The sequence below is a fragment of the Podarcis cretensis genome (assembly GCF_951804945.1).
Source record: "Podarcis cretensis genome assembly, chromosome: 7".
NCBI classification, from domain to species: domain Eukaryota; kingdom Metazoa; phylum Chordata; class Lepidosauria; order Squamata; family Lacertidae; genus Podarcis; species Podarcis cretensis.
The window spans coordinates 65421869-65446312 of NC_137176.1; the positions used below are offsets into that span (position 1 = coordinate 65421869).

Sequence of the window (24444 nt, forward strand, 5' to 3'; positions counted from 1 at the left end):
TTTCTTTCTTTTTTGTGGAATTAATAAAAAGAATGATGAAAAAAAAAAAAAAAAGGAAGAACTCCCAATTTTGCTTTGAATGATTCGTAACATTTCTGTAGCAACCCTTGGTTCCTCACAAATGCCATGGTATAAGCATGTGAGCCTATTAACCTAATAAATCATGCCCTATTTTCCTAGAAGTTACATGATGAGTTTGCTCTAAATCTAACATTCTGTTTCTCCTTTTTGTCCCTAGGGTACATTCCTGTGAGTTTGGCAAAGGCACTGTACCTAGCAAAGGTTCTCACAACATATCCATCTATTTGGATTTGATTAAAAAATGCCAGAAGTTACGTTCTGGTTCTCCAGAATTCGTAGAGAAGTTGAACATCCTAATAAAGATACTCAGGAAGATGTAAGTATTAAATTCATTCTTGGCCTTCTGCCCTTTCCAGCTCAGTTCTAAGGTCTTTCAAATATACATCATGAACTGGCCTGGAAAGTTAGCAGTGAAACTTATATGGCAGGGATAGGGAAACTGTGGCCCACCATATGTTGTTGGACTCCAATTCCCATCAGCCTTGGCCAGATTGCCAGTGGTCAGTTGTAGTCCAGAAACATCTGGAGGGCCAACCCTGTTGTAGGGTTGTATATTCTTGTGGATGCATCCTAATCACATTGCTTTGAATGAATTGCTTTGCCCATGCCATCTTCTAGATGATTTGTCTTTAAATTGCGCTGTGCATTTTGAGGCAGGGATCTCAATTCCTAAAGCTAGCAAATGCATTATCATTCCAGCAAAAGAGCTGTGTTTTGTTTTAGGTTAGATTTTAAGTATTAGTAGCTAGCTCTAATCCCCTACCAAGGCAAAGTGCATTTATACAAATTTCTACTTTGTCACCTTTGCTAATTTATGTCACTTTAAAGTTCCATGTACATTGAGGGCAATATGTTGTTATTTACAATCTGCCCTATAACTTGAGCAAGAGATGTTAAAAAATGCGTAGTTATAGTTTCAGCCGCAAGGCAATTGCTTGGGTGACACATATACTAAAATTGGAACGATAGTGAGGAGATTAACTTGGTCCTGGTGCAAAGATGACACACAAATTCATGAAGCATCCTATATTTTTATACTGTCTGAGGAGAAAAGCAGTTACCCCAGTGTGTATGCCATGTTCCCATGAGCAATGTTGGTGTGAAGCAGAGCTATGTACTTCCCTTGTGGCTTTTTAGAAGGCTGACGGGGCAACCCTCACAGCAGAGGATCCAAAATTAGATCACCACTGTTTAATGAAGTTAAGCAGCCAAAGTGTGTGGAGAGATCTGATCAGGATTGTGACGCTGGATGATGGACAGTTACCCTTTCCCCCAAGGCCATGGTCCCAAGGAAAGAGCACCCTGAAAGCTATTTGCCCTACAAGGGGGGGGGGGAACCTGCAGATACAGGAATTGTCCTCCTTGTAGGGCAAATAGCAGTTTGGAGGGTGATTTTAACCAGGAAAGTGACACAGGGGCATCAGGTGTTAAATCTCCTAAGTCCTGTTAGATCTCACCATTGCCACAGCTCCTTTTCAATTGTTAAAAAGTGGCAGGAGTTTCAGTCACAGGTCTCAAGCCCCAAGAGACATTTTTTATTGTGCAAAGCCTTTGATGGGATGGCATGACTGCCAATAGGAAGTATCTGTGTGCTCTTGTTTGCTGACTTTTTTTGTGGCATGCATTGTCTCATTATAGCTGAGCAGTTTTAATGATTTTAGTTCAATGTTTCGGTAGGATGGTTTGAACAGTTTGCTTGCATTCTATTCTTTTATGTGAGTTGCCTTTTGATATGTTGGGGTCTGAATGTGGGGTGGAAATATATAAGTAAAGAATAATGGTGAATACACAGTCATGATAGTTCCACCACTAGATCACACATCTATGCCGACTAGATAATCCAGGAACAACTTTGCCCTTATATCTGATTCTGAATAGTACTATATCATGCCATAGCTCTGATGTAATTTCCTTTTGTAGGTGTTTATTCTAACATTTGTCCTGTCCTGTATATGTTGTAGCATCGTCAGGGCTGTCTTAAGCATATGCGGCACTGGGGTAGAAAGATTCCCCCGTCCCCAGGTTGCCCAGGCCCAGGTGCGCAGGAGGGCAGAGCTGGCTGACCACCTCAGCGTCTTGCTGGCTCGGTTGCCCCCAAACTCACGGCTCAGAGCTGCCCGCGGGGCTCTGACCAATGGACGGGCTCTTCTCCGGACTCAACTCTTAGGCCCCGGACTTTCGGCCTCACGCCCCTGAGAGACCAGCGCCCGAGTGCCCTGCACCCCTAGCGCCTATGGGTAAGAGGGCCCTGAGCATCACTACCTGTAATTCTTGAAGTTTTCTCTCTCAACTGTAAATGACGGAGCAATCTCTATTTTCATGCTTGCAAGTCATGTTGTACTGTTTAATTTCCAAATGTTAATTAACCTGCCCTCCAGTAATGTCAGCTGCTGTTGCTGCCACCACTGCTGCAGCCAGCTTGTCTGTCTGCCTCGGTGCCAGCGGTGGGGGAATGCAGCATCAGTCTGTCAGCACTTGGGCACATATGTTGTCTCCATGCTGTGCATCAAGTTTAGGTGCCAAAATAAGGTGTTAACAGTTATTAGGTCTGAGTTTGAGATCGAGGGTTTGGGGGGACTTGCTGAATGGTGGCTATGATTATAGAGGCACATGGCAAGCCAGAATGCATACTCGGCTTAATCTCAGAACTGTGCTACAGCTGTCAAAGGGAAGCCAGTTTGAGATTCCTATAATTCAGTTAAATGGAGATTCGCCGCCCAACTGATAAGATACATAGCCTATTATATCTATTAAAATTAAAATTGGCATCCTCTTTACTTGCCCTTCCTTACCCTATTTCCCCGCTCACATTTTTAAAAATACTATTTTTCAGTAGGAAAACAATTAAAAAGAACTTCCAGAAGTACATATTTTTATTCTGTGTGTGTGTGGGGGGGGGGGGGTTGTGTGTGTGTGTTTTGGCAGGGCTGTATGGGTGGGAGGGAAGAAAAGGCCAAAAAGGCTAATATGGCATGGTCTAAAGTAGGGATGGAGGAGTCTTACTTTGCCTTTAAAGGTAACCCTAATTTGTACTTTCTGAAACAAAGTGAGACCCAAAACACAGCCATCCTTTGAAATTCGCGTTCCTCTGAATTCTGTGATGTAGTCCTCCAACTCAGTAATTGGTACAAAAATTTGTACACTAGCGTAAGAAATGGCATAGAATTGCATATATGCATAGGAAAGAAATGTATATATGTGGAGAAACTAGCTCTAAAATGCTGATGAATGTTCACGAGGACTTTAAAAACAAATTGCAAAGTGATGGGAGAAACCAAATTTAAGTTTAGAAAAATAAGATGGTGAGAGAAACTAAAACTGACAGAAGCCCCCCACCAAGATCAGGTCTATAAATCAATCTGCCTCCGAACATCTGGTGCCTGAGGCGACTGCCTTACTCTGTCTAATAGTTGGACCAGCCCCACACAAGGTACAGCCACTTTGCTGAGCTACGCAGGTTGGGATTTGGTCAGCGCTTGCCGGGGTGAGAAATGTGCCTGGCAAACACCAGAAGAAATGTGGGCTAGAAATGCTTTAAACTGCTTAATGTTCCTTAACCACCCATTTCTTTTCTGTGCTCCTGAGTTTATATTCTTTGTACAGAAGCAGCTCACCAGGTATGGTGGAACCATAAAACTACAGATCTAAAACTCTGGGTTGGAACCAGACTTGCCTTTCCATGCGTTTCCATTTATGGGAGGAACCTTGATCCACTGGAGGAAACGTGAATATAGCTCAGGCATAGACAAACTAGGCCCTCCAGATATTTTGGGACTACAACTCCCATCATCCCTGACCACTGGTCCTGTTAGCTAGGGATGATGGGAGTTGTAGTCCCCAAACATCTCGAGGGCGAGTTTGCCTATGCCTGATGTAACTGATTGCCACCTTCTCCCTGCAGCAGCCATACTGCTGTAGGGGGTTCTCTAACCCTCTGAAGCAACCTTTGTGGGAGCAAAGGAGGCTAAAGGAATTGGCCAAATTTCTCCTTTCCTCCTGTGGAGAAACTTGTGGGTTGAGTTCTCTCCACAGTCAGGATCCAACCCAATGGGTCAGAGACCGAGTAGACATCATATGTTGAAAAGCATGTGTCCACCCCCTTCAATAATCCTTGCAAAGGTAGTTTACTCCCCACAGAGCCACAGTTCTCAGCACCCAGTTCCCAGGATTCTGGCAGAAGGTGCTTTAAATGTATGGCATGTATGAAGTCCTTAAAAAAAAGAAAGAAAAAGATTTGGTCAAGTGAATTGCTTTTAAAAAAATATATATCCAGAAGTCTATTTGAATCCCCTCCCCCAACCATCTTCTCTACAGAGATGAACTCATAACTAGCTGTGAAGAAAATTCAGCTTGAGCTTTCAGCACATCATGTGCTGCAAATTCCCTTGCCTCATCCATCTGCCAGAGAATTTCAGGCCCTCCAGAGAGTGATGCCTGGAACATGATTTCTTCCCTGCTCCCATCAATTAACAGGTTTCCCTCTGAGAATATGGTGGAACTGAAGATAATTCTGTTTCTGTGCCATGTAGATGCAAAGCTTTTTCACACACAAAAAAAAAGACTTCAAGGAGTTTTTCCTTAAAAATAATAATGCTGTAGCTTAAACATGGATCAATTTTATTTTATTTTTTTGCTGGAGTTATAGCATTTAAAGGAACAAGGTGTTCCACTAAGGAATCTTTTTCGTTTTAGGATTTTGGGATTGGGGTTTTTAAAAAATACAGATAGCCCAAGGAATGGATGGTCTGTGGATAGTATCCAATGACTTCCCCACCCTCACCCCACATGTCCCCCATCTGCTCCATATACAGTGGTACCTTGGGTTACATACGCTTCAGGTTACAGACTCCGCTAACCCAGAAATAGTACTTCAGGTTAAGAACTTTGCTTCAGGATAAGAACAGAAATTGTGCTCCGGTGGCGCAGCGGCAGTAGGAGGCCCCATTAGCTAAAGTGGTGCTTCAGGTTAAGAACAGTTTCAGGTTAAGAACGGATCTCCAGAACGAAGTAAGTACTTAACCCAAGGTACCACTGTAATTGGGGGAAACCCCTGTGCAGAATTAGGCGGGGCACTGTTGGAGAGAAGGTGCTGCCCTTTGCCTTTCCCCCATCTGTTAATTCTCTCCCAATATGCCTTAATCAGCAGGGGGGCTTAAAAACAAAATTTGTGTGAATTCACAAGTATTCTGGGTGTCTTTTCTCACAACATGCATTTCTAAGTATATTTCCTTTAACAGTTAGCATTTCTAGATACATTTTATCCCGAAAAACACATTTTTATGTACATTTAGTATGTTTTTGAGCAGAGAGATACATCAGAAAATTTAGAGAAGGGCATACTCTGAAGGACAACTGTGTTCTGATCGGCACATTAAGTCAGGAGTAATAATAATAATAATAATAATAATAATAATAATAATAATATTTTATTATTTATACCCCACTGATCTGGGCGGCTTCCAACAAAATATTTAAATGCAGTAGTCTCTGACTAGTCTTCTAAATTTGTACTGGAGTTCACCAAAAAATGAATTCCTCAAGCATTATTTGATGGCCTAGAGAGGAATAGTGCAGGACCATGAACAGCATTCTGTGATTTCAGAGTTCTTGTATTTATTTATAAGACCTTTAACAACTTGTGTGCAGCCCTCAGGGACTGCCTGATTCTATATATCTGGGACTTTTTTCAGCCAGAACCCACTGGAACTCAGTTCTGGCACCTCTCAGTTATGCACCATTGCCATTATAAGAGAACAAGGGAGGAGTTCATGGAGAGTTCTGGCACTTCTTTTTCTAGAAAAATAACAGTGCTTATATCCCTGCTTAATCACTGAAGTTTTTTGGGGGAAGTCACTGCTAGTGGTCTTCCATGGCTCAGATGCACAGCTTGGAACCACAAGAAGCTATGCATTCAGAATTGTGGACCCAATCTTGTTGTCAGACAGTTGAGGTCCGACAGGCCCCCTCCTTGCAGAACCTCTCGTGCTTACTGAAGACTTCTATAAAGCATTGCAACCAGATTATAGTTTTAATTCATTTTCAGTCTTACTGTATTGGGTCTCCTGTGCAGCACTTTAGAGACTACTGTGATTAAGCGGTATACAAACCTCTGAAGTAAAGTAAGTAAATGATTTCCCTGCATACCCGGAGAGAACTTTGGAAGCATCTCATCTAGTTTTGGTCTCTGCTGAGCTCGTTTATCTGGATTCTTTTTGGGTCATTGAAATGAATGGGAAGACAGTGGAAAACATTTCCTACATTGACACTTCTGGTTGCAGAATAGAACAAACACCAAGTTTTGTAATAGCAGAGACAGTGTGTGCGTACGTGTGTGTGTGTGTGTGTGTGTACGTGTACAGTATTAGAGCAACACCAGTATGCAAACTATCTTACATGCTAGTGCCAAACCAAGACAGCTTCCACCTAATTTATAGTAGAAATGGGAGTTGCAACAGAAAGGAGCAGAAGTAATGTAATTTTATGCATGCTTGCTTTACTTACTATCAGTGGCTTTCCAAATTATTCTTTTCCTATTAAAATAAAAGCAACTCAAGAGTAACATGCCTCCAATTGGCAAGCAACTTTTGTGTCTCCAGTTGGCAAGACCTTCTGAATAACAAAACAATGCTTTTTAAAAAGTGATATTTCCACTGGTAAGGTAGCAGACATGGATTCCTGGTTGAGGTAGAGTTGCTACACTAGTTTCCTGGTGGGTCATTTCCTTTCCCCTAAGCGTTTTGTAACCCAGGACAACTTTGCTCTGCTTCCCCCAAAAGGAGGCCCTGTTTCTCACATTGTAATTCAGAGAGAACTGGCAGCTGAAGAACATGGTCCTTGCATGAAAAAACACAAACAATGCTTTTTGTTTCATGACATTCCAGTGACTTTTGTTCCAGCCTTTAGTATGCAAAGAATTGACTTCAAAAGGAACCCATAATTACTATATTGTATGTCTTTAATCTACAGGATGAAAAAAAAATTACATGCCACCCACAAGATGCTTGTTAGGGGAAGCATTATTTTTTAATTCCTTTAGAATTTATTCCATAATCAAAGGAGAGAGGTTTAAGAACAGCATGAGAAAGAGTCTTTCATATTTTATCCCTGCAACACTAACATTTTGTAGTCTATTATTCTGCAATGATAACAAGACCCTTTTGAATTGTTTAAAATTTAATTGGCCAAGTTATTAAGCTGTGAAAATCTTTCTCTCCATAGTGTGGGACAAGTGAGAGTTGTAACTCTGGGTTCAGCCATTTGAAGCCAGCTGGAGAGGAAGATTAGTGCCATTAAAATAATCACTTTCTCACATTAAAAAATCTTCTATGGGCCCTGTGTGTGTGTGTGTGTGTGTGTGTGTGTGTGAATAGAACATAAGAAGAGTCCCGAGGAAACAGTCTAGGTGCCCATCTACAGTAGTCCAGCTTCCTACAGTTATGGCTCCAGCCTTAAGCTCAGAGTCAGAGGAGGAAGGGATGGACTTTGATAATCTTTGGTAACATGAAGTCCTGAGTGAGGCCAAAATTTGGTGCCCTCAAATTGATCTTCTCAATTATGGATCTTCCCAGTTTTGCACACACACCCGGCTCAATGTCCTGTGCAGGTAACTGCCTTTATTCCCATTTTAAGGGATGGAGTAGGGAGTAAATAGAAACAGAGGAACATAGGAAGCTGCCTTATACCAAGTCAGGCCATTAGTCCATCTAGCACAGTACTGGCTGCACTGACTGGCAGCAGCTCTCCAGGATTTCAGACAAGAAGAAGAATTTGGATTTGATATCCCACTTTATCACTAAGGATACCCTAAGGAGTCTCAAAGCGGCTAACATTCTCCTTTCCCTTCCTCCCCCACAACAAACACTCTGTGAGGTGAGTGGGGCTGAGAGACTTCAGAGAAGTGTGACTGGCCCAAGGTCGCCCAGCAGCTGCATGTGGAAGAGCCAGTGGCGTAGAGTGGGTTGTCAGCACCTGGGGCAAGGCAAGTAATTTGCGCCCCCTAACCCGTGGATTTGCGCCCCCTAACCCGTGGATTTGTGCCCCCTAACCCTAACCCCCAGATGTTGTGCCCGGTGCGGCCGGCCCCCCCTGCACCCCCCACGCTACGCCACTGGGAGGAGTGGAGACACGAACCCAGTTCCCCAGGTTACGAGACTACCGCTCTTAACCACTACACCACACTGGCTCTCCCAGCCATACCTAGAGATGCAAGGGGTTGAATCTGGGACCTTCTGCATGCAAAGCAAGGAGGTCTGTTAGGCAGCAGCTGTGTCAAAGTAGGGGTGGGAGAGCAATTCCATTCCATTTGCATTCTGATGCAAAGTGACTCACTTCTCCCAAACAATACTTGAACTGAAACACAGCTATCCTGTGAAATTCAGCTCCTCCAAATTTTGTGATGCAATTCTCCAACCCCCAAAACATGTCCAGTGGTACCTCGGGTTACAGACACTTCAGGTTACAGATGCTTCAGGTTCCGCTAACCCAGAAATAGTACCTCGGGTTAAGAACTTTGCTTCAGGATGAGAACAGAAATCGCGCGGCGGCAGCAGGAGGCCCCATTAGCTAAAGTGGTACCTCAGGTTGAGAACAGTTTCAGGTTAAGAACGGACCTCCAGAATGAATCAAGTTCTTAACCCGAGGTACCACTGTACTGTGTAAAAATCCGCATGCTAGGATAAAATGCACACATTAGTGAATGCATATATCAGTGAAAGCAAGCATACAGAATTGCATCATCTTAGGGGCAACTGCTTGAAAAAGTGTATATAAAAGACAAAAATTCGTTTAAAAATGCATATATTAGGGGAATTGTGCATTAAAATGCTGATGAATTTTCATGAGGACTTTAAAAATTGTAAGCGTCTGCGGAGAACTAAACTTAAGACTGGAGAGTTTTCAGGGGATACAATGGTTGCGGTAATAAGAATAATGAAGACTTTGGGTTGTATCTGTTATTCGTCATACTCACTTATGGCTAACTTAGGTTCATTAATTTTGGTGGCTGAGTTGAACGCAACCTTTAATAGCCAAAATTTGAATGTAACTTCAGCAGTGAAGTGGATAAAAGCTTTTCAGCTTAAAGCAAAACCATTCCTGACATTCAGGATTGCGCCACTGGTATCAATAACTATCAAAAATATATGAGAGCATTCACAGAGACAGACAAAGGTAGAATTGCAAAGATAAATCAAGCTCTGTCTTATCCAGAATGAATAATATCATGACAAACATAGTCAACTTTCAAAAATCATTCACCACCAATTTGATATGCAGTGCCAATGAATCCATTCAGAGCAAAGTACGTACAGAATAATGTTTTGAGCTTCGACTGAAATAAGCCTCGTGTAGCAGAGTTTGAGCTTAAAGTTTTCCATATAGAACTTTTACCTTGACTTTGGGGATTTGGATGATGATGTAACATTATTTTGACAGGGGCTTCTGAGAGGGGGAGGAAAAGTGATCTGTAGCTGCAGGCCACTAGAAGTAGCTCTGGCAGCAGTGGCAAGTTCCTTGAAACACATATACCCTCAAATCAACTTAAATCATGTGGTGGTGAAAAAGAGGAGGTTTTCTCTCAAGCATTAACTTTAACAGATTAGCCCAGACATAATTCTAGTTAACACCCTCCACCTCAAAGTCGTTATTCAAACTAGATATTACGATATTGCAATACATAACACTAAAGAAAACCCAGACCATAAGATTGAACCAATAAATAACGAAACCTAGACTTATGTACTCAGTTTATTTAGTTAGTTAGTTCTTTAAGCAATTCATTTACTTCTTAGTTTCTAAGTGGTTTACAATACAAAGAAATAAAAATCAATTAAAACAACTAAATTAGCAATTAAATTGCCTATGGGAATAAAAAAAAGTACTCAGCAGCGGCTGGAAGTTCAGTAGGGAGCAAGGGTCTTGTTTAATATACCATTTCTGGAAAATCAAGACCGTTCATTTAGTACTTCTCATAATATAAAATGCACAAGAATAGTTCCAGAGACTCTGAAATAATGTAAGCACCAACATTCCTATCAAGTACAATTGAGAAAACCATAATCCTCTAGAATTGCCATGTAATAATGAAATTCCTAAACAGTGATTGACACTCTTTGCAGAAAGAGGCTTGGGATGGGAGATCTGGGTGTGAAGGCATCAGCAGTTTCTAAGCAGGAAAAGGATAACGATGTCTCTAGAATTGCAACTATGAAGCTGATGCCCTTGCTATGCAGCTCCATCCTTTTCAAGCAGAAAGAAACCGCACAGTACATTTTAAGCAGCCCTTATTATTGCTGCTTTTTTCATTTCATTTGCTTGCCTTTAATCACATTTCTCTTTCATCTTTCAAGCGGCGCACAGGACTGGCAGATTCTTATTAGTGATTTCACATGTTAACTGTTGTCAAGTGTGCAGCTTTTCTCTGAGAAATGGAGCAGATTATGCAGAGGGACTGCATCTAGCGGCCGGCACCTTGTAGGCTCTGTGTCACATCCAGCCTGTGTGTGACCACCAGTTGAACCACCACTCAATCTTTCTTTTCTAGTTCATTTATTTAATGAACTGATGTGATTTTTTAAAATCCGCTGTTGCATTTAATATGGCTTTGCTTTTAGTGGCTTTTGTTGTAAACAGATTGTAAAATCTTTTAAACGTAGAATATTTCTATTTAAAATTATCACCTTCATATCTCCTAAAGCTTACCTGTGGGGAGAAGAAGCACATTGGTATAGGGCAAGGGTCAGCAACCTTGTTCAGCAGGGGGCCAGTCCACTGTTCCTCGGACCATGTGGTGGGCCAGGCTATATTTTGAAAAAAAATAATGAATGAATTCCTATGCCCCACAAATAATTCAGAGATGCATTTTAAATAAAAGCACACATTCTACTCATGTAAAAATACCAGGCAGGCCACACAAATAACCAGACCATCCACGGGCTGGATTGAGAAGGCGATTGGGCCGCATCAGGCCCCCGGGCCTTAGGTTGCCTACCCCTGGTATATATAGGGGGTTTAGACAGAGTCTGCTAGGTGTACATTGGGAGAAGGAAGGCATTTCTGTTGTAGTTGGGCTGCTGTCAAGTCTTGCTACAGGTTGGGGGTGGCTCATCCCATTTTGCCACCAGAGGCAAAATGAGAATTGCTGTCTCCTGGCCCTCCAAGTGTTGCTGATTGGCTTCCCCCCAGGAGGGCAGGGAAGTTGAGTAGCATTCGACAGAAATGAATGCCCTGGCTCTTGCCAAACCTGGTTTAAAAACTTGTTGGCCCCATGTTGGTTGAAATAAAGTCTGAGTGTAAGTCACTGATCAAAACCTTCCTGATCTCTTCATGTCTCTTGAATGTAAAAATTTTGCATTACAAACCCCAAAGAAGTTTATAATCCAACTGGGAGGTGTTCCAGCCCACAAGCATGTTTGAGAGGATTGGATGGGGTCATCCAACATGAAAAGAAAACCAAAGGAATTCCTCCTTTTAAGCTGATGCCTGCTGAACATATGCATCATCAAAAAATGGCTTTCCCCCCCTTTCAAAATGTTTTTTTTCCTCATATGCTGGCCTGGCATCAGGGGTAGGAGTCATTGGGCCCACACCCCTGTAGTGACCTACTGCTAACCCGTAGACTGCCCCTTCCCAAAGGCCATCCTTCACTGCATACTTACTTCCTCTGCTGTCTAAACCTTTGACCATTTATGTTTGACTCTATTTGTGCATCTTATGAATAAGCTTTGTAGTCATTTGCATTTTTAGTGCTTCTTGAACAATAGTTTTCCATTGGAATGGTGCACTGAATCCATTTCTTGGCTCGGTAGTAGGTTAAGAAAATTGCATTCCATTTGATTTCTGATGAGGTGTGAACTTTGCTCTATCCTTAGGTGGTATCTCTTTATTTCCCCCTATTGATCAGTGCTATCTTCCCCAAATTGCTTTTGAACTCAGTGGTGTTTCATTATGTGTAAAGAAGCAGTTTTTATCAACATTTCCACATCCTTGTAAAAGACAAATATTCACTGTTCAGTTCATATAATCATTCTGTTCGGTTTGTCCTACAATTCTGTTGATGAGTCAGTTTTGTTGTATTTATTTTTTTAAAAATAATACTGCTAAAATAGCATGTTAAGTTATAATCAGACCCTTTTGAAAACTCTGAAAAGCTCAGGGGCTGTTTGGTCATTTGAACCCCCCTCTTCACACTCTATCATGTGTCAATAACATTTTCCTCACAGCCATCTCAACCAAAAACAACAACATCAATAATAAATACACATATAATCATTTCAAAAGCTGCCTATATTTAATATCATAAGTACATGGGAAGTGTCTGCTGAATCAGGCCAACTGCCCATTATATAGTACAGATTCTTGTTTCAACAGTGGCTAAGGAGATCCTTAAGGTCCACAACCTGAGCCCAACAGCTCCCTCCTTACTTGTGTTCCTCAGCAACTGACATTGAGAGACCTGCTGCCTCAGACAGTGGAGGTAGAACATGGTCATCATGACTAGTAACCATTGACCAGCCAGTAGTAGCATGTTAAGATTTTACATGTCTAAAACTGAAAGGCCAAAAATTACTTGGTTGGCTTTTCTTGCAATGTGTTAAAAGGTAATCCAGCCAGGCTAGCTTCCTGATGCAGTAACAGCCTTGGGGTTCGGTCATTAATAGAACAAAGGGAAGGAAATGGGGCTTTGTGTCGGACAACAAATGGGTGGGGACCCCCCTTCAGCTCTCAGATGGTTAGAAGGACAAAGCCTGAGTTTGAGGGCAGAGTTTGTGGTTATGTGAGCTAGAAGCTGGAGAAAAAACAGGCTCAGGTTGTATATATGTGTAAATAAATGATATTTCGTAAAGACATCAGTCTCTGCTGTGCCTCATTCCCAAAAAGGAAACACTACGCTGGGTAAGCATGCCCAGAACCCCTGGAATTTTGTACCATTGGGAGATTGGGGTAGCATGCAACAATATGTACATAGGCTGCATTCAAATGTGACAATGCATGAATGGTGTGGAGACACTGGAGGAAGGTTAGATTTGTTGCTTATGTGGAAATGCCAATTGTATTCTTCTATTCATGCAGTGGTCTGGATTGGGTTGAATGGATAATGCATTCTGGCCCAGAGTCATGGGGAATAAACTGCAGAAGGGGCTTAATTTCCAAACTGCAAAACCACAAGATAGCATAGCAGCAGTAGCAGCCCCATGTCATCTGAAGTCCAGTTCTATAGCCTGTTTTGTACAGTGATTAATCCAGCCTTCCTGAAATTCTTAACAATTTTCAATGTTTATAAAAAGATAACCTTCCTTGATCTATACATAGGCAGCTTCCTATTTGTACTGTAATAGGATGGGGCTAGCTTCTAAGCATTTTGATTGTCACCTGTCAAAGTATAATTCTGGCACTTTGACAATGTTTCTGCATTACCTATCAGTGTGGGCTCTTGTAACTACTTACTTATGCAAATATACACTACTAAAAAGATAAATTTTGTTAGTCAAATTGTAGTTCCAGAATCAAATTAACATTTTAACCACCTTTTTATAGGCTGATGAATAACAAACAGTTTTAATCATGCAGCAAGTTGAAATTCATAACTACTGTTCTAATTAGTGAACATGTTTTCTTAATGTGGCTTGGTGTCTTAGGCGTCTCAGAAAAATCAAAGCAAATCTGTTTGATCACAGTCCTCTCTCTTGTTTGCTTTTCTCCATAGGCTGTAAGATTTAGTCAGTTGTCAAGTCAGAGTCACCATCATGCAAAACTTGCAGTCATGATGTCAATATTGTTTTCTTGGGAATCATTCCTGTTGGCCTGGTGTACAAGAAATAAAATGAACAAGTGATAGCCCCCAGGAAAATGTGTGTGTGTGTGTGTGTTGGGCTTGCCATGTGTCCTCTTTTTCCAGGACACATCCTCTTTTTCAGTGATATGTAAAATGAGAGTCACCATAGCAAACCATAGTTAAAAGTAGAAGTCGGCAAATGCGTCCTCTTTTTTGCTCTTCAAAATATGGCAACTCTAGTGTGTGTAGATGTAGATGTTTCCATCCTCTGGATTTGCCCAGGCAGGCACATTATGTGACCCATGATAGCAGCAAAATAACCAGACTGTACAATGGTGATGGGATAAAATCAGGCCAAATCTTTATTGACAGCAGCAGGCGGGGCAAGGGTTGGCATGGCATTGGGTCCCAGGAACATTTCATCATTCCACAAGCCCCATATTGATGGAATGGATCCGCTGGGTTTGGCTCGCTCCAAACCTGTATGATGGGAGTCAGCCAGTGTTGAACCTTGCCGTGGTGCAAACCAAGCAAGCAAGGTCTCATTGGGGGACCAGGGTGCAGATTCCAACTAGGCAGATACTGAACCCACGCTTGGGTTTGCCTCAGGCCCCTTATGGAGGCCCCCTGTACTATGTTGATCCTGCCCAATGCCATTTTCGCCCACATACAATGTTCCTCCGCCTAACAAAGGAAAGTCATAATTTCACTAAGGCAAAGGTGAACCCCCCCCAACCAAGTGCCAATTGGGTTAAGGGGGGGATTCTTTTTGGCTGTCAACCAGCGACCCAAAATTGCTCAGCGTTAAGTTGTGGGTGAACATATCAGATGACACAGTGATTCTTCAGACAGCTCTTGTTTATTCACAGGCCAGAACAGAACTGAACTGAAGGGTTCAGCCAACCTGCTTATATAGAGCTCAACTGCAAAGCAACAGTAACAACATTCTGTAACTATCCAATCACTGAACGTCACTTTCAATTCCTTATTTGCATATTCGGACCTGAGTGAAAACTATCTACAGTATCCCCCTGCTGGCCCAGGGTGAGAACTTCAGTACACAACACTAAGTGAAGGCTCTAACCCAAGGGTGGGTGTGCTGGAAGCTTTCAGTGCAAAATGGCTATGAGCTCCAGGCGAAGCAGGCTTATATAGGCTTTCCCCTCCCCATCTGCAGCAAAGGCCCATGTGACAGCTTTTTCCCATGGGCCCATCACACAGAGAAGATTTTTTTTTTAAGAATATTTTTTTATTAACCGACCAATCACATCAAATGAAACCAAATTACATAAATTCCAAATTACACAGCCGAATTTTAAATTTTTGTTGGGGGTACCCATATTTCAAGTTCTGAAGGGGATCCAATCAACTTCTTGCTTCTTACTGCTGTTTTAATGTCCACAAATCTAACCTTATGATGTTCACAGTACTATCCAGTCCTTTCTTATTGTTTTTCCACATCTCTTGTTGTTATTTTCATATATTTTTCCTCTCTCTTTGTGACCTCTGATAGTCTCCACAAGCTGGTTAGAACATTTTGTAATCCTGCGTGGATTTTTTTTTTTTTTATCCAGTAGCCATATCCAGACGTTTTCCATATAACATCACTTCCATACATCAAAACAGTCTTAGCATCATTAATCTTCACCAATCTGCCTCCTTTCTCAAAACCTCTGAGGAGATTCACCAGGAATGCAGTCTGAAAACAAGTCCGTTCTTCCTCCCGGCTATAAATCCTTTGGCAAGATGGCGACTCCGAATTAATTGCTGCACCATTCCAAAAGCTCTTATTGCTTCTCAATCTCAATAAAGCATACTTTTGGTTAAAGTTTATCTCCACACAGACCTTAATCATCCTGCTTGGGTCAGTTCAACCGACGATTCTAATGAGGAGGGGTTCTTGTAAATCACATAGAAGGAAAGTAAAAAAGGTTCTCCCCCCCATTCAGTCCTGTTGTCAACATACCCAGGCTTTGGTGTATCTTCATCGTAAAATATTCCTGTTTCTCCAAAGTGACCCTTTCACAGAGGTCACTTAAATTAGCAGACTTCACTCCCCTTCTTCACTTGAAATATGTGCATTTGCTTCTTTTGTAATTAATTATTCCAAATTGCTGCAGCTAGTGCGCGATCAGAGACAGCATCCAGGAGAGCCGAGGTCCACACGGGGGCATTCTGCCTAGGGCCCTCACCCCCTTCTTTCGAATTAGGGGGTGATTTATGGGCACAGCAGGCAAGGGCAGTGTTCCCCATTTCCTTGGGGGCAACAAGGGAGGCTGCCTACTCCCATAACAGCCTCTTAATTACCCCGTGTGGGTCGGAGAGATGGTATTGTCGGCCTAGTGGCCCCCCGCTAACTCACACAGAGAAGATATTGCCCAGTATTTTGCTGAAATCTATGGACCACAGCACCACTGGGCAAAGGCGTCTTGTGCTCATTGGGCATGACGGGGCTTACCCCATGGGCTATTTCTCAGACTGGAGCCTTTGAAGGTATGGATTGTGGTGGCCTTCAGAGATTTGCCTTCTCCGGTAGGGTGGCTGTGGAGAGCAGGAAAGCCTTTCTGTCTGAGGAGGGCAGCTGGGAGCTGTCAAGGCTCTGGTTATCAGCCAGCCCAATCCATGCATTCAAACCATTGCTTTTTTGGGAAAGGTGGCTGCTGCAAGGGAAAACAGCCTATTCATCTGAGAAGGGATGGTTAAAATGTGGTGATACTGAGCAATGGCAGCATGGCTGACCAGCTCCTTGCATTGATCTCTTTCTGCTATCTCACACTCTTTGGCTACAGTGGAATGGAATTATTGTGCAGCTTTTGAGCACTGTGTGGAGGGATTGGAATCTTGCTTCCTGTTCACAGATCCCGTTTTGAAAATCCATGCAGATTTTGTATACCATATTATGGTGTGTGTTTTTTAAAAAAATGTATTTTTGCCCAGGGGTTCCACTGTGAAGGAAAATCTTAATATTGAAATTATACCTCTAGCTAAAGAAACATTTATTGCATTTGTATAGGACAGCTTTCAAGCACAGCACAACAGTGGGTCTGGCATTCCTTTTTTCTTCCATCTTCTGCCCTCAAGGCCATTTAAGGGCACACTCAAATCAGCATCTTTCTGATTAACCCAAGTTCTCAATATAGTAACTCTATATTTATCATCCCAGAATCACCATTAGTGTTTTGATGGCAAGCTGAAATAAGTCATGATGGCACAGAACTATTATTAAGGTTTAATCTGATCCTTGAAACAGACCACAAGGAACATGCTGGCAGAATATGCAGCAATACTAATAATGAAAGAATACATGGTAGCAACCCCACTGAGGGATGGGTGGGGAAATGCTATCTTCCTGCACAATTCTCCGTATTTATTATCCATCTCCTCTTACATGAACCTGCCAATCCACTTGTGAGTCCTTCCACAACCTGAGGTTTGGTTGATGGGTGTGCCTAAAAGGTGGTTCTTCTGCGCCTGAGGTTTGGAACTCCCTGCCCTGGGACCTCTGCTTGTCTCCCTTCCTGATGACATTTTGTTGTCCTTTTGGGGTTCAGGATATTTGATCTCATTTTGCCTGGTTCCTTGGTTATATTTTATCAGCTGTTTTTTACTGGATTGGTTTTGGTTCTCCTTTTTTTTATAAAATAAAAAATATGCACTCTTGTGCATCTTCAAACTGATGCTGAAATGTAGGATATAAAAACTTAACAACAAAAACTATATACGATAGTTTTTGCTATGAGATAGAGTATTTCCAGTGCCTCCTTTGTTATGTGATTGTTGTTAACACTTTGCTAATATAAAGTATATATGAATGCAATACTCAAATCCCGATCTGCCTTCTTACATAGTAATGCTGTGGGACGCACCAGCATGCAGCTGAGCTTAAAATGCGTAAAGCTTTTTCAAACCCCCTCTCCTCTTTTTGTCTCAACTTTGGAGTAAAAGCTCGTTTAAGAACTGTACGTGAAGAAACTTGCATATTTGGGTAAAATGTTTGAATGTAATCCTGCATCAGATGTGAAATATATGTGTGTTGCTTTAGAATACACATGAATGTGTGCTGGATCCTTTCAGTCAGATTAACCCTTAAGTCAGATCTCGTTCAGAGAAGCAGGCTTTGATGTCAATAAGGGCAGTTCGTATCTTAAAATTACAGTTTACAGAGTGTTTTAACAGTCAGTCCCTCTTCCCAGGGAACTTTGGGAACTGTAGGTTTGTGAGGGGAATAAGAATCTCTTAACAACCCTCGGCACCCATAACATTCTACAGTTCCCAGAATCCTTGGGGGGGGGTGCTTCAGATGTATGGTGTTGATGTACCCTAGAGACAGAGAACGCACAAGTGATTAACAACTTCTCTTTTTATGTTTCCAGGTCTTGTGTAAAGAGGGAAGCCACATATTACCCCTATAAGCCAAAGAAAAGCACATGCTGTTTTCACACTGGTAGTGCAGCCGTTTGGTCACAGACTTCTTTCTCTACGCAAGACCTAGGACTTAGGAAAGAGCTTTCGGTGGGAAGGTGGGATAGGAAAACAAGACATATGAAGAGAAGCCCTGTTCTGTGCCCAATAAGCAAAGGATGCCTTTGCGCAGCGGCACTGTAGCCTATAGATTGCAGCAAAATACTCGGCAAGGTTTTGCTATGAACACATTTGCCACGAATGGTGAGTACGGCTATTTTAGAAAACAATTGCATCCAGCCGTTCATTGCTGAGACCATACTCTCTGGGAAGTGAAGAATTCAGCTGTATGGCTCTCTGATCATCACATCTGCATGATTCCAAGCCTAAACTTTTGTCACAATTTCCCCATTTACTGAAAAAAGAATATTGCAGATAGGGCTGCTGTTTATTAATTCACAAACAATAAAACAAAACATACATAATGTTATCTGAAAGCAGTGGGGCTCCAAGAAACATACATTAACATCTGCTGATCAATCTTATTGCTCCATTAAGCAGGCTTAGCTTTGCCGCTGGCTAGTTACTACGTGGCTGCATTGCTTTGCCATTAGAGGGATGGAAGTGGCTGACTTTTATGAATTCTAGTTCTTCTACAAACAAGAATAATGAAACTAAAAAACGAGCTCTTCCACTGTAGTGTTTCTGAAATAACAAATACTGTGGAGTGCTCATTATTATATATCAAGATGCACAATCATAGGCAGCTTCATATTTACATAATTCCAACAAATATTAAAATAGGGAGAAAGGTTTGGTGAAATATTGCACAGTACAAAATCCTCTGTGGCCTTGAGATATTGGGTAGAAATGATGAATCCTTTCAAAAACAAATGATACAGGCTGCAATCTGAACCATACGTAATAACGAGTATACCCAAATGGGTAAAAGTGAGCTGGTTTGGATGAAATGGGAAACCATAGTTTATTGTAATGAGAATAAGCTGCTGTGAGGTGTGGGCTTACACACTCCCCTTCATTCTCTGGTACAGCTGTGAGAAGAATCTTGGAAGTCCTCTTTCTGTTTTAGATTATCTGTGATTGCAGCAGTTAAACTTCAATAATTTCTGGAGCTGGCTTGTTCCAACTCAATATTGTTCAAATTAACCACAGTTTAGTGTTCAGAGAACATGCTAAACTGTGGTTAATTTAGACCTGAAGCCAAAGCTTCCAATGTCAGAAGATGCCTACTGTTTTAGGAAGGTAAAAGGGACGCAGGTGGTGCTGTGGTCTAAACCACTGAGCCTCTTGGGCTTGCCGATCAGAAGATCGACGGTTCGAATCCCCGCAACAGGGTGAGCTCCCGTTGCTCTGTCCCAGCTCCTGCCTAACCTAGCAGTTTGAAAGGACACCAGTGCAAGTAGATAAATAGGTACTGCTGTGGCAGGAAGGTAAACGGCATTTCCGTGCGCTCTGGCTTCCGTCACATTGTTCTGTTGCACCAGAAGCGGTTTAGTCCCCGTAGTTGCTTTTGGCTGGACTTAACCGTCCAGGAGTCCTTTACCTTCCCCCCCTTTTTTTACTGTTCCAAGAGACCTAGTGGCTCACAAAAGGCAAATAAATTGAACAATCAGGTTGAAACCTGGATTCTACCTGTACATTCAGGAGACAAGGCAGCAGCAATAGAGCATATCCTTTAATATTGAAATCATAGGACATATTTTGGACCAATGCATTATTTTTCTTTACAATAAAACTGTTTTACCGTGTTATAGCTAGCTGATATAATGCGGTCTGTAGCCAGAAGCCTTACCATGCCATAGCTAAAATAGCTTTGTTGCCTTCTGCTCTCAATATAAAGGACCAATTCTATGTGTGAGCCTGCTTCTGCCCCTTGTGGAGTCCCTGGATTCATATCATTCTACCTGTACTTCAGGTAGACACCCAGCAGCCTTTGTTAATTCTGGGAGCAGGATGAAAGCATCCCACTAGTACATTCACATGGAGCTCATTCTATACTTTTAGTGATCTATCTATCTATTTTGTTTACTTTTTTTTAGACGTGATGACCCTCAAGATGGTGTATGACACAAACAATTTTAAAATCTCAAATAAAACAATTCATATCTAAAGCTGTGCCTTAAAAACCATTTGGCAAAAAGTATAACCAAATAACAGGAACAGAACCAAATAATAGGAACATGCCTAGTTCTGTAGAATTTTCACACCCCATTTGTCTGGCACTGTCCTCCAGGGACAGTCCTACCATTAGGTAGAGGGAGGCAGCTGCCTCAGATGACAGGTGCTGAAAGGCAGTGATCTGTAGCATGGTGTTGTAAGGCAGTGTGTCTCACTTAACCTGCCCTGTGTTTCCTACCATTATTGATTGAATTAATATTAAACTGCCAGTTCAGTTAGCTTTTGCACCCAGAATACGATGGAGTGCCATCTTGTATTTTGACTCAGGCAACCAAATGCCCGAGACTGGCCCTTTACCCCTTTACCTAAAAGTCCTTCACCGTATTTCATTCTGTTCAAGGTTCGGGACCAATTAATTGTTTACTCCTGGTCAGAAATCCATAAGTGCCCGATGGCCTGTAAGCACATGACGAAGCACCTGAAGAATACAGTGTGTAAGATGTTGTGCAGTTGTTTCCCGCCCACAAACATTCCATGCAGATAGAGGAAGAGGAGAGCAAAGATGACTCTCCATAAGAAACTCAGGTTCTACATTGGTCTTATGCTGGAAAGTATGTGCATATGAACTGCAAATGACTTGCTGCGTTTCCTTTCAACCTGACAGACATGGAATCAACAGGCCACAAAGCATAAACAGAACTTTAGGTTTCGTTTGCATTTGTGTATGTGTGTGTTTCAAAGAAATAATTCTGAACAGTTCTTTGTTTTTTGAGTCCCTGTAGCTCCGTCATTGGTTTTTGTGCACTTCTTCACTAGATGTCACTAGAGCACATACACAAGATGTGATGCACGACAAATGTGGCAGTTTGAATTCAGAGTGCTAGATTCTGAGCAGAAATGCTCGAGATAAATAGGCTGCCATATTATTTAACACAGTCTGCAACAAAAGCCCCCTCTAGATTTTTCACTTACACCCTGATCCCTAACTTCCCTTGAAAGTAAGTCTGCAAAGTTTTCAGGGAAACATTATTGCTATGCAGCTGTGCTTAAGACTGCAGGCTCAGGTTGATTTAAATCTTACCACAAATAGGAAAAAATTCATAATCAACAATGAGACAAATGTGCATCTTTTATACCAAGAAATTGCAGACAATGGAATAAATTACAGTAAGACTGCACCCACTTCCCAAGAAATAGTTCCCACTAAGGGCTTAACCACACTTCCCCTTGTTGTGCTGCTTCCCCCCAGGGAAAATCTCTCTTTAGTGTTCTGTTGGAGCAAACAGCAATGGGGTTTTCTTTGGATTGCTGCTTGTTCCAGTTTAAAACTAAAGAGCAGGTCTTTCCTGAGAAAGCAGCAGGACAGGGGGGAAACTCTTTGGACCAGTGCTTTCTAGGCATGGGGCAAGCAGAAGTGTTTACAAGCCCTAAACTTAATTTTGTTTTGTTTTTTTTTAAATGATATTTATTAAGATTTTCCAATTACAACAAAATAAAAAAACTAAACATCCAATTTTAAAATCTTTTTCCCAATAACATCTTTTCAGGACTTCCCCTCCCCTCCCCCTCCTGTATTCCAATTCTTACAAATAAACAAAAAAAAATTCAACAATTTCTTATCTCAGATTTATACTTATTATCATTGACCCAATTTTAAAAATATTTTCCCATCCCCTAAAATCGACCTGTTCCCTTCCGCGAGTTCCCCCCTTTAATATGCAATACAAATTAAAGTAAAAATAAAAAAAAAATATTTTACACCCTTTGGATTCCAAATTTCCCTCCCCCCTTTCCCGGTTGCGTTCCCAATGTTCCTCAACATCTGATGTCTTCCTGAAGTTCCCACATCTCTCTAAGCCATAGTCCTTTCCCAGTCATCTTTAATTTCGAATGTCCAATCTTGGAAGGAGTCTGTCTCAAAAAAGGCCCATTTCTTCCATCCAGATTTTTATATCTAGGAGTAAAAATTCCAATTTTATTTCTTTAAGCCTGTCAAATCTGGATGTCCCAAATGTTCCCACTTCCAACTTTGTTCAGTTCTTATTATTTTTGTTGTTCTTGTTGATCTCACTCCTCCTTTTTTTTCCCCCCCGCTCTCCTGCACAAATGTTCTAATTCCAAAAGCTTCTAATTCCTCTACAAAGGCTTGTTATTCAGGAACAAAACATTACGTCAAGTCCCTTTCATTCTTCAATAGATAAATCCATTGTCTCCTTTAGTGTGTAGACCTCTGTAGACAAAATAGTGTTCCATTTCTGCAGTTTCCCAGGAGATAGAAAGTTCTGGTCAAATTCCACGCCAACAATACTTGTAATATCCCTCGGCTCCTCTAGGTGGTTTGCAATAACTGAATTCCCTTCCAGATCACGTCCACCAGTCAAAATAACTTGTTATTCCTTGTTTAAAACAATTTGTATCCAATTTGTAATGAATGTAACCGGCAAAGTCCTCGTAACAAAGTTCTCTATTTTATTCTTCCGCTTTGACAGCTCTTTGACAGCTGTCAAAACCTCTATTTCTCTTCTCCAGGCGCTCTCACAAATCGCTCCCAGGGTTCCGGGGGGGGGGTTGCTTTTTAATTCAATTCAATTCCACTTTTCTCCTCCAGCTCAGTCTTATGATTTTCCCTCGCGAAGTTAATAACTTTGTCAAAGTAAGGTTGCTCTCGATCTTAGTTGTCAAATCCTTTGCTTTAACTCTTCTACAACGGGGGGGGGGGCTGACTTCCTTTTTGCGCCTCTCCCGCTCGCTCCGAATTTTTTAAAAAAATTTATCCCCCTTTTTAGTCCAGGTTCCGATTACTCACGGGTTATTCTTTTAAGTCCAGATTTTCAATAGAAGAAGTCAGCGCTCTCCGTCAAATGGCTTGCGGCTTCGCTCGGCAGGGGAAGCGAAGGACTCAAAGCACCACCCCCCCGTCACCCGCTCCGCAGCCTTTAAAAAGGCTCTTTCGCGGGTCGGGGGGCGCAAAAGGTGCCAGCCGAGTCACCATGTCCATGGGTTTCAGCACCCATGGTTTTTGAGGGTCCCCGCGTCACCGGCGCGGTAGGACCCAGCCCCTGCCGAGCAGGCTCCCTCCGGAGCTCGGAGGGAGTCCGCCATTCGGCGATGGCGCCAACCCGGAAGTTCGCCCTAAACTTAATTTTGAACAGACATGTATAATAAAAATAAAAATAAATCTTTATTGCGATCCAAAGACCGATTGAACAATTTCAGAACAAAATTCAGTTAAGACAGCCAACCAGAAAAGAGAGAGAAACCGAAGCAGTCATTTTGTTTTGTCTCAAGCATGATGATCCTTGTTTCTTTTAACTTCCGAGAGAAACTTTGCCACGGCCAGTGTAATATCATTAGACCTGTCATCCAAAAGATATTTAATATGGGAGGCTTCAGATTTTCCCAGCAGATTTGCCAGTAGGGGTTTCATCAGTTGGTCCCTTGCTTGCTCATACTGCCCACAATGCAGTCGATGTCCTGAGAACATAAACAAAGCCTATTCTGATAAGGGATGCCTCTCAGTCTACCATTTAGCACTTCCAATGGAAATACATTTAGTCCGGCTTTGGTAAATAAACGGCGATAGGTTGGTACAGACAGGTTTCTAAGATATGAGGGTATCTGAAAGTGGTACCCTAGATTCATGATCCAGCTATGGCTTCCCAATTTTTCAGTCATGTTATGTAAAGCATATATGATATGAAGAGAAACTGTACCAGTTGGTGGTTCTGGTAAGATGTCTTTTTTTTTGCTTTTTACAAACACTGACATAAGATTGTGCAAAGACAGGATAGAGAGGGATAAGCAGGCCTGATGCTAGGATCCAACAGCCAAACCCCAATTTGGCTATTGCTGCCTCTGCCATTACAACTCCATCCTTTGAGATTATTTTGAAGTATCAGACTTTCAGCTGCCAAATACTATCAGCAGTACCCACTGAACAAATAATATACATGGCACTTCAAGCATTTGCTTTGTTGTACTAACCTGCCCCCCCCCCCACCAAGAAAACCCCAGATAATTTAAGTTGTGATACAGTTGTATCATCAGAGTAT

At 41.9% G+C, this 24444-nt stretch overlaps 1 protein-coding gene across 2 annotated transcripts in view; it reads left to right on the forward strand.

Moving 5' to 3' along the window:
* CNBD1 (cyclic nucleotide binding domain containing 1) overlaps window positions 1-24444 on the forward strand; it is a 152950-nt gene that overhangs the window by 22119 nt on the left and 106387 nt on the right. For both annotated transcript variants that reach the window (XR_013840516.1, XM_079983140.1), the window contains exon 4: window positions 239-397. Coding sequence is in view for 1 of the 2 variants with exons in the window: in XM_079983140.1 (XP_079839266.1) it covers window positions 239-397 (159 nt within the window). In the remaining variant the exon portion in view is untranslated. The remainder of the gene's footprint in view (window positions 1-238; window positions 398-24444) is intronic.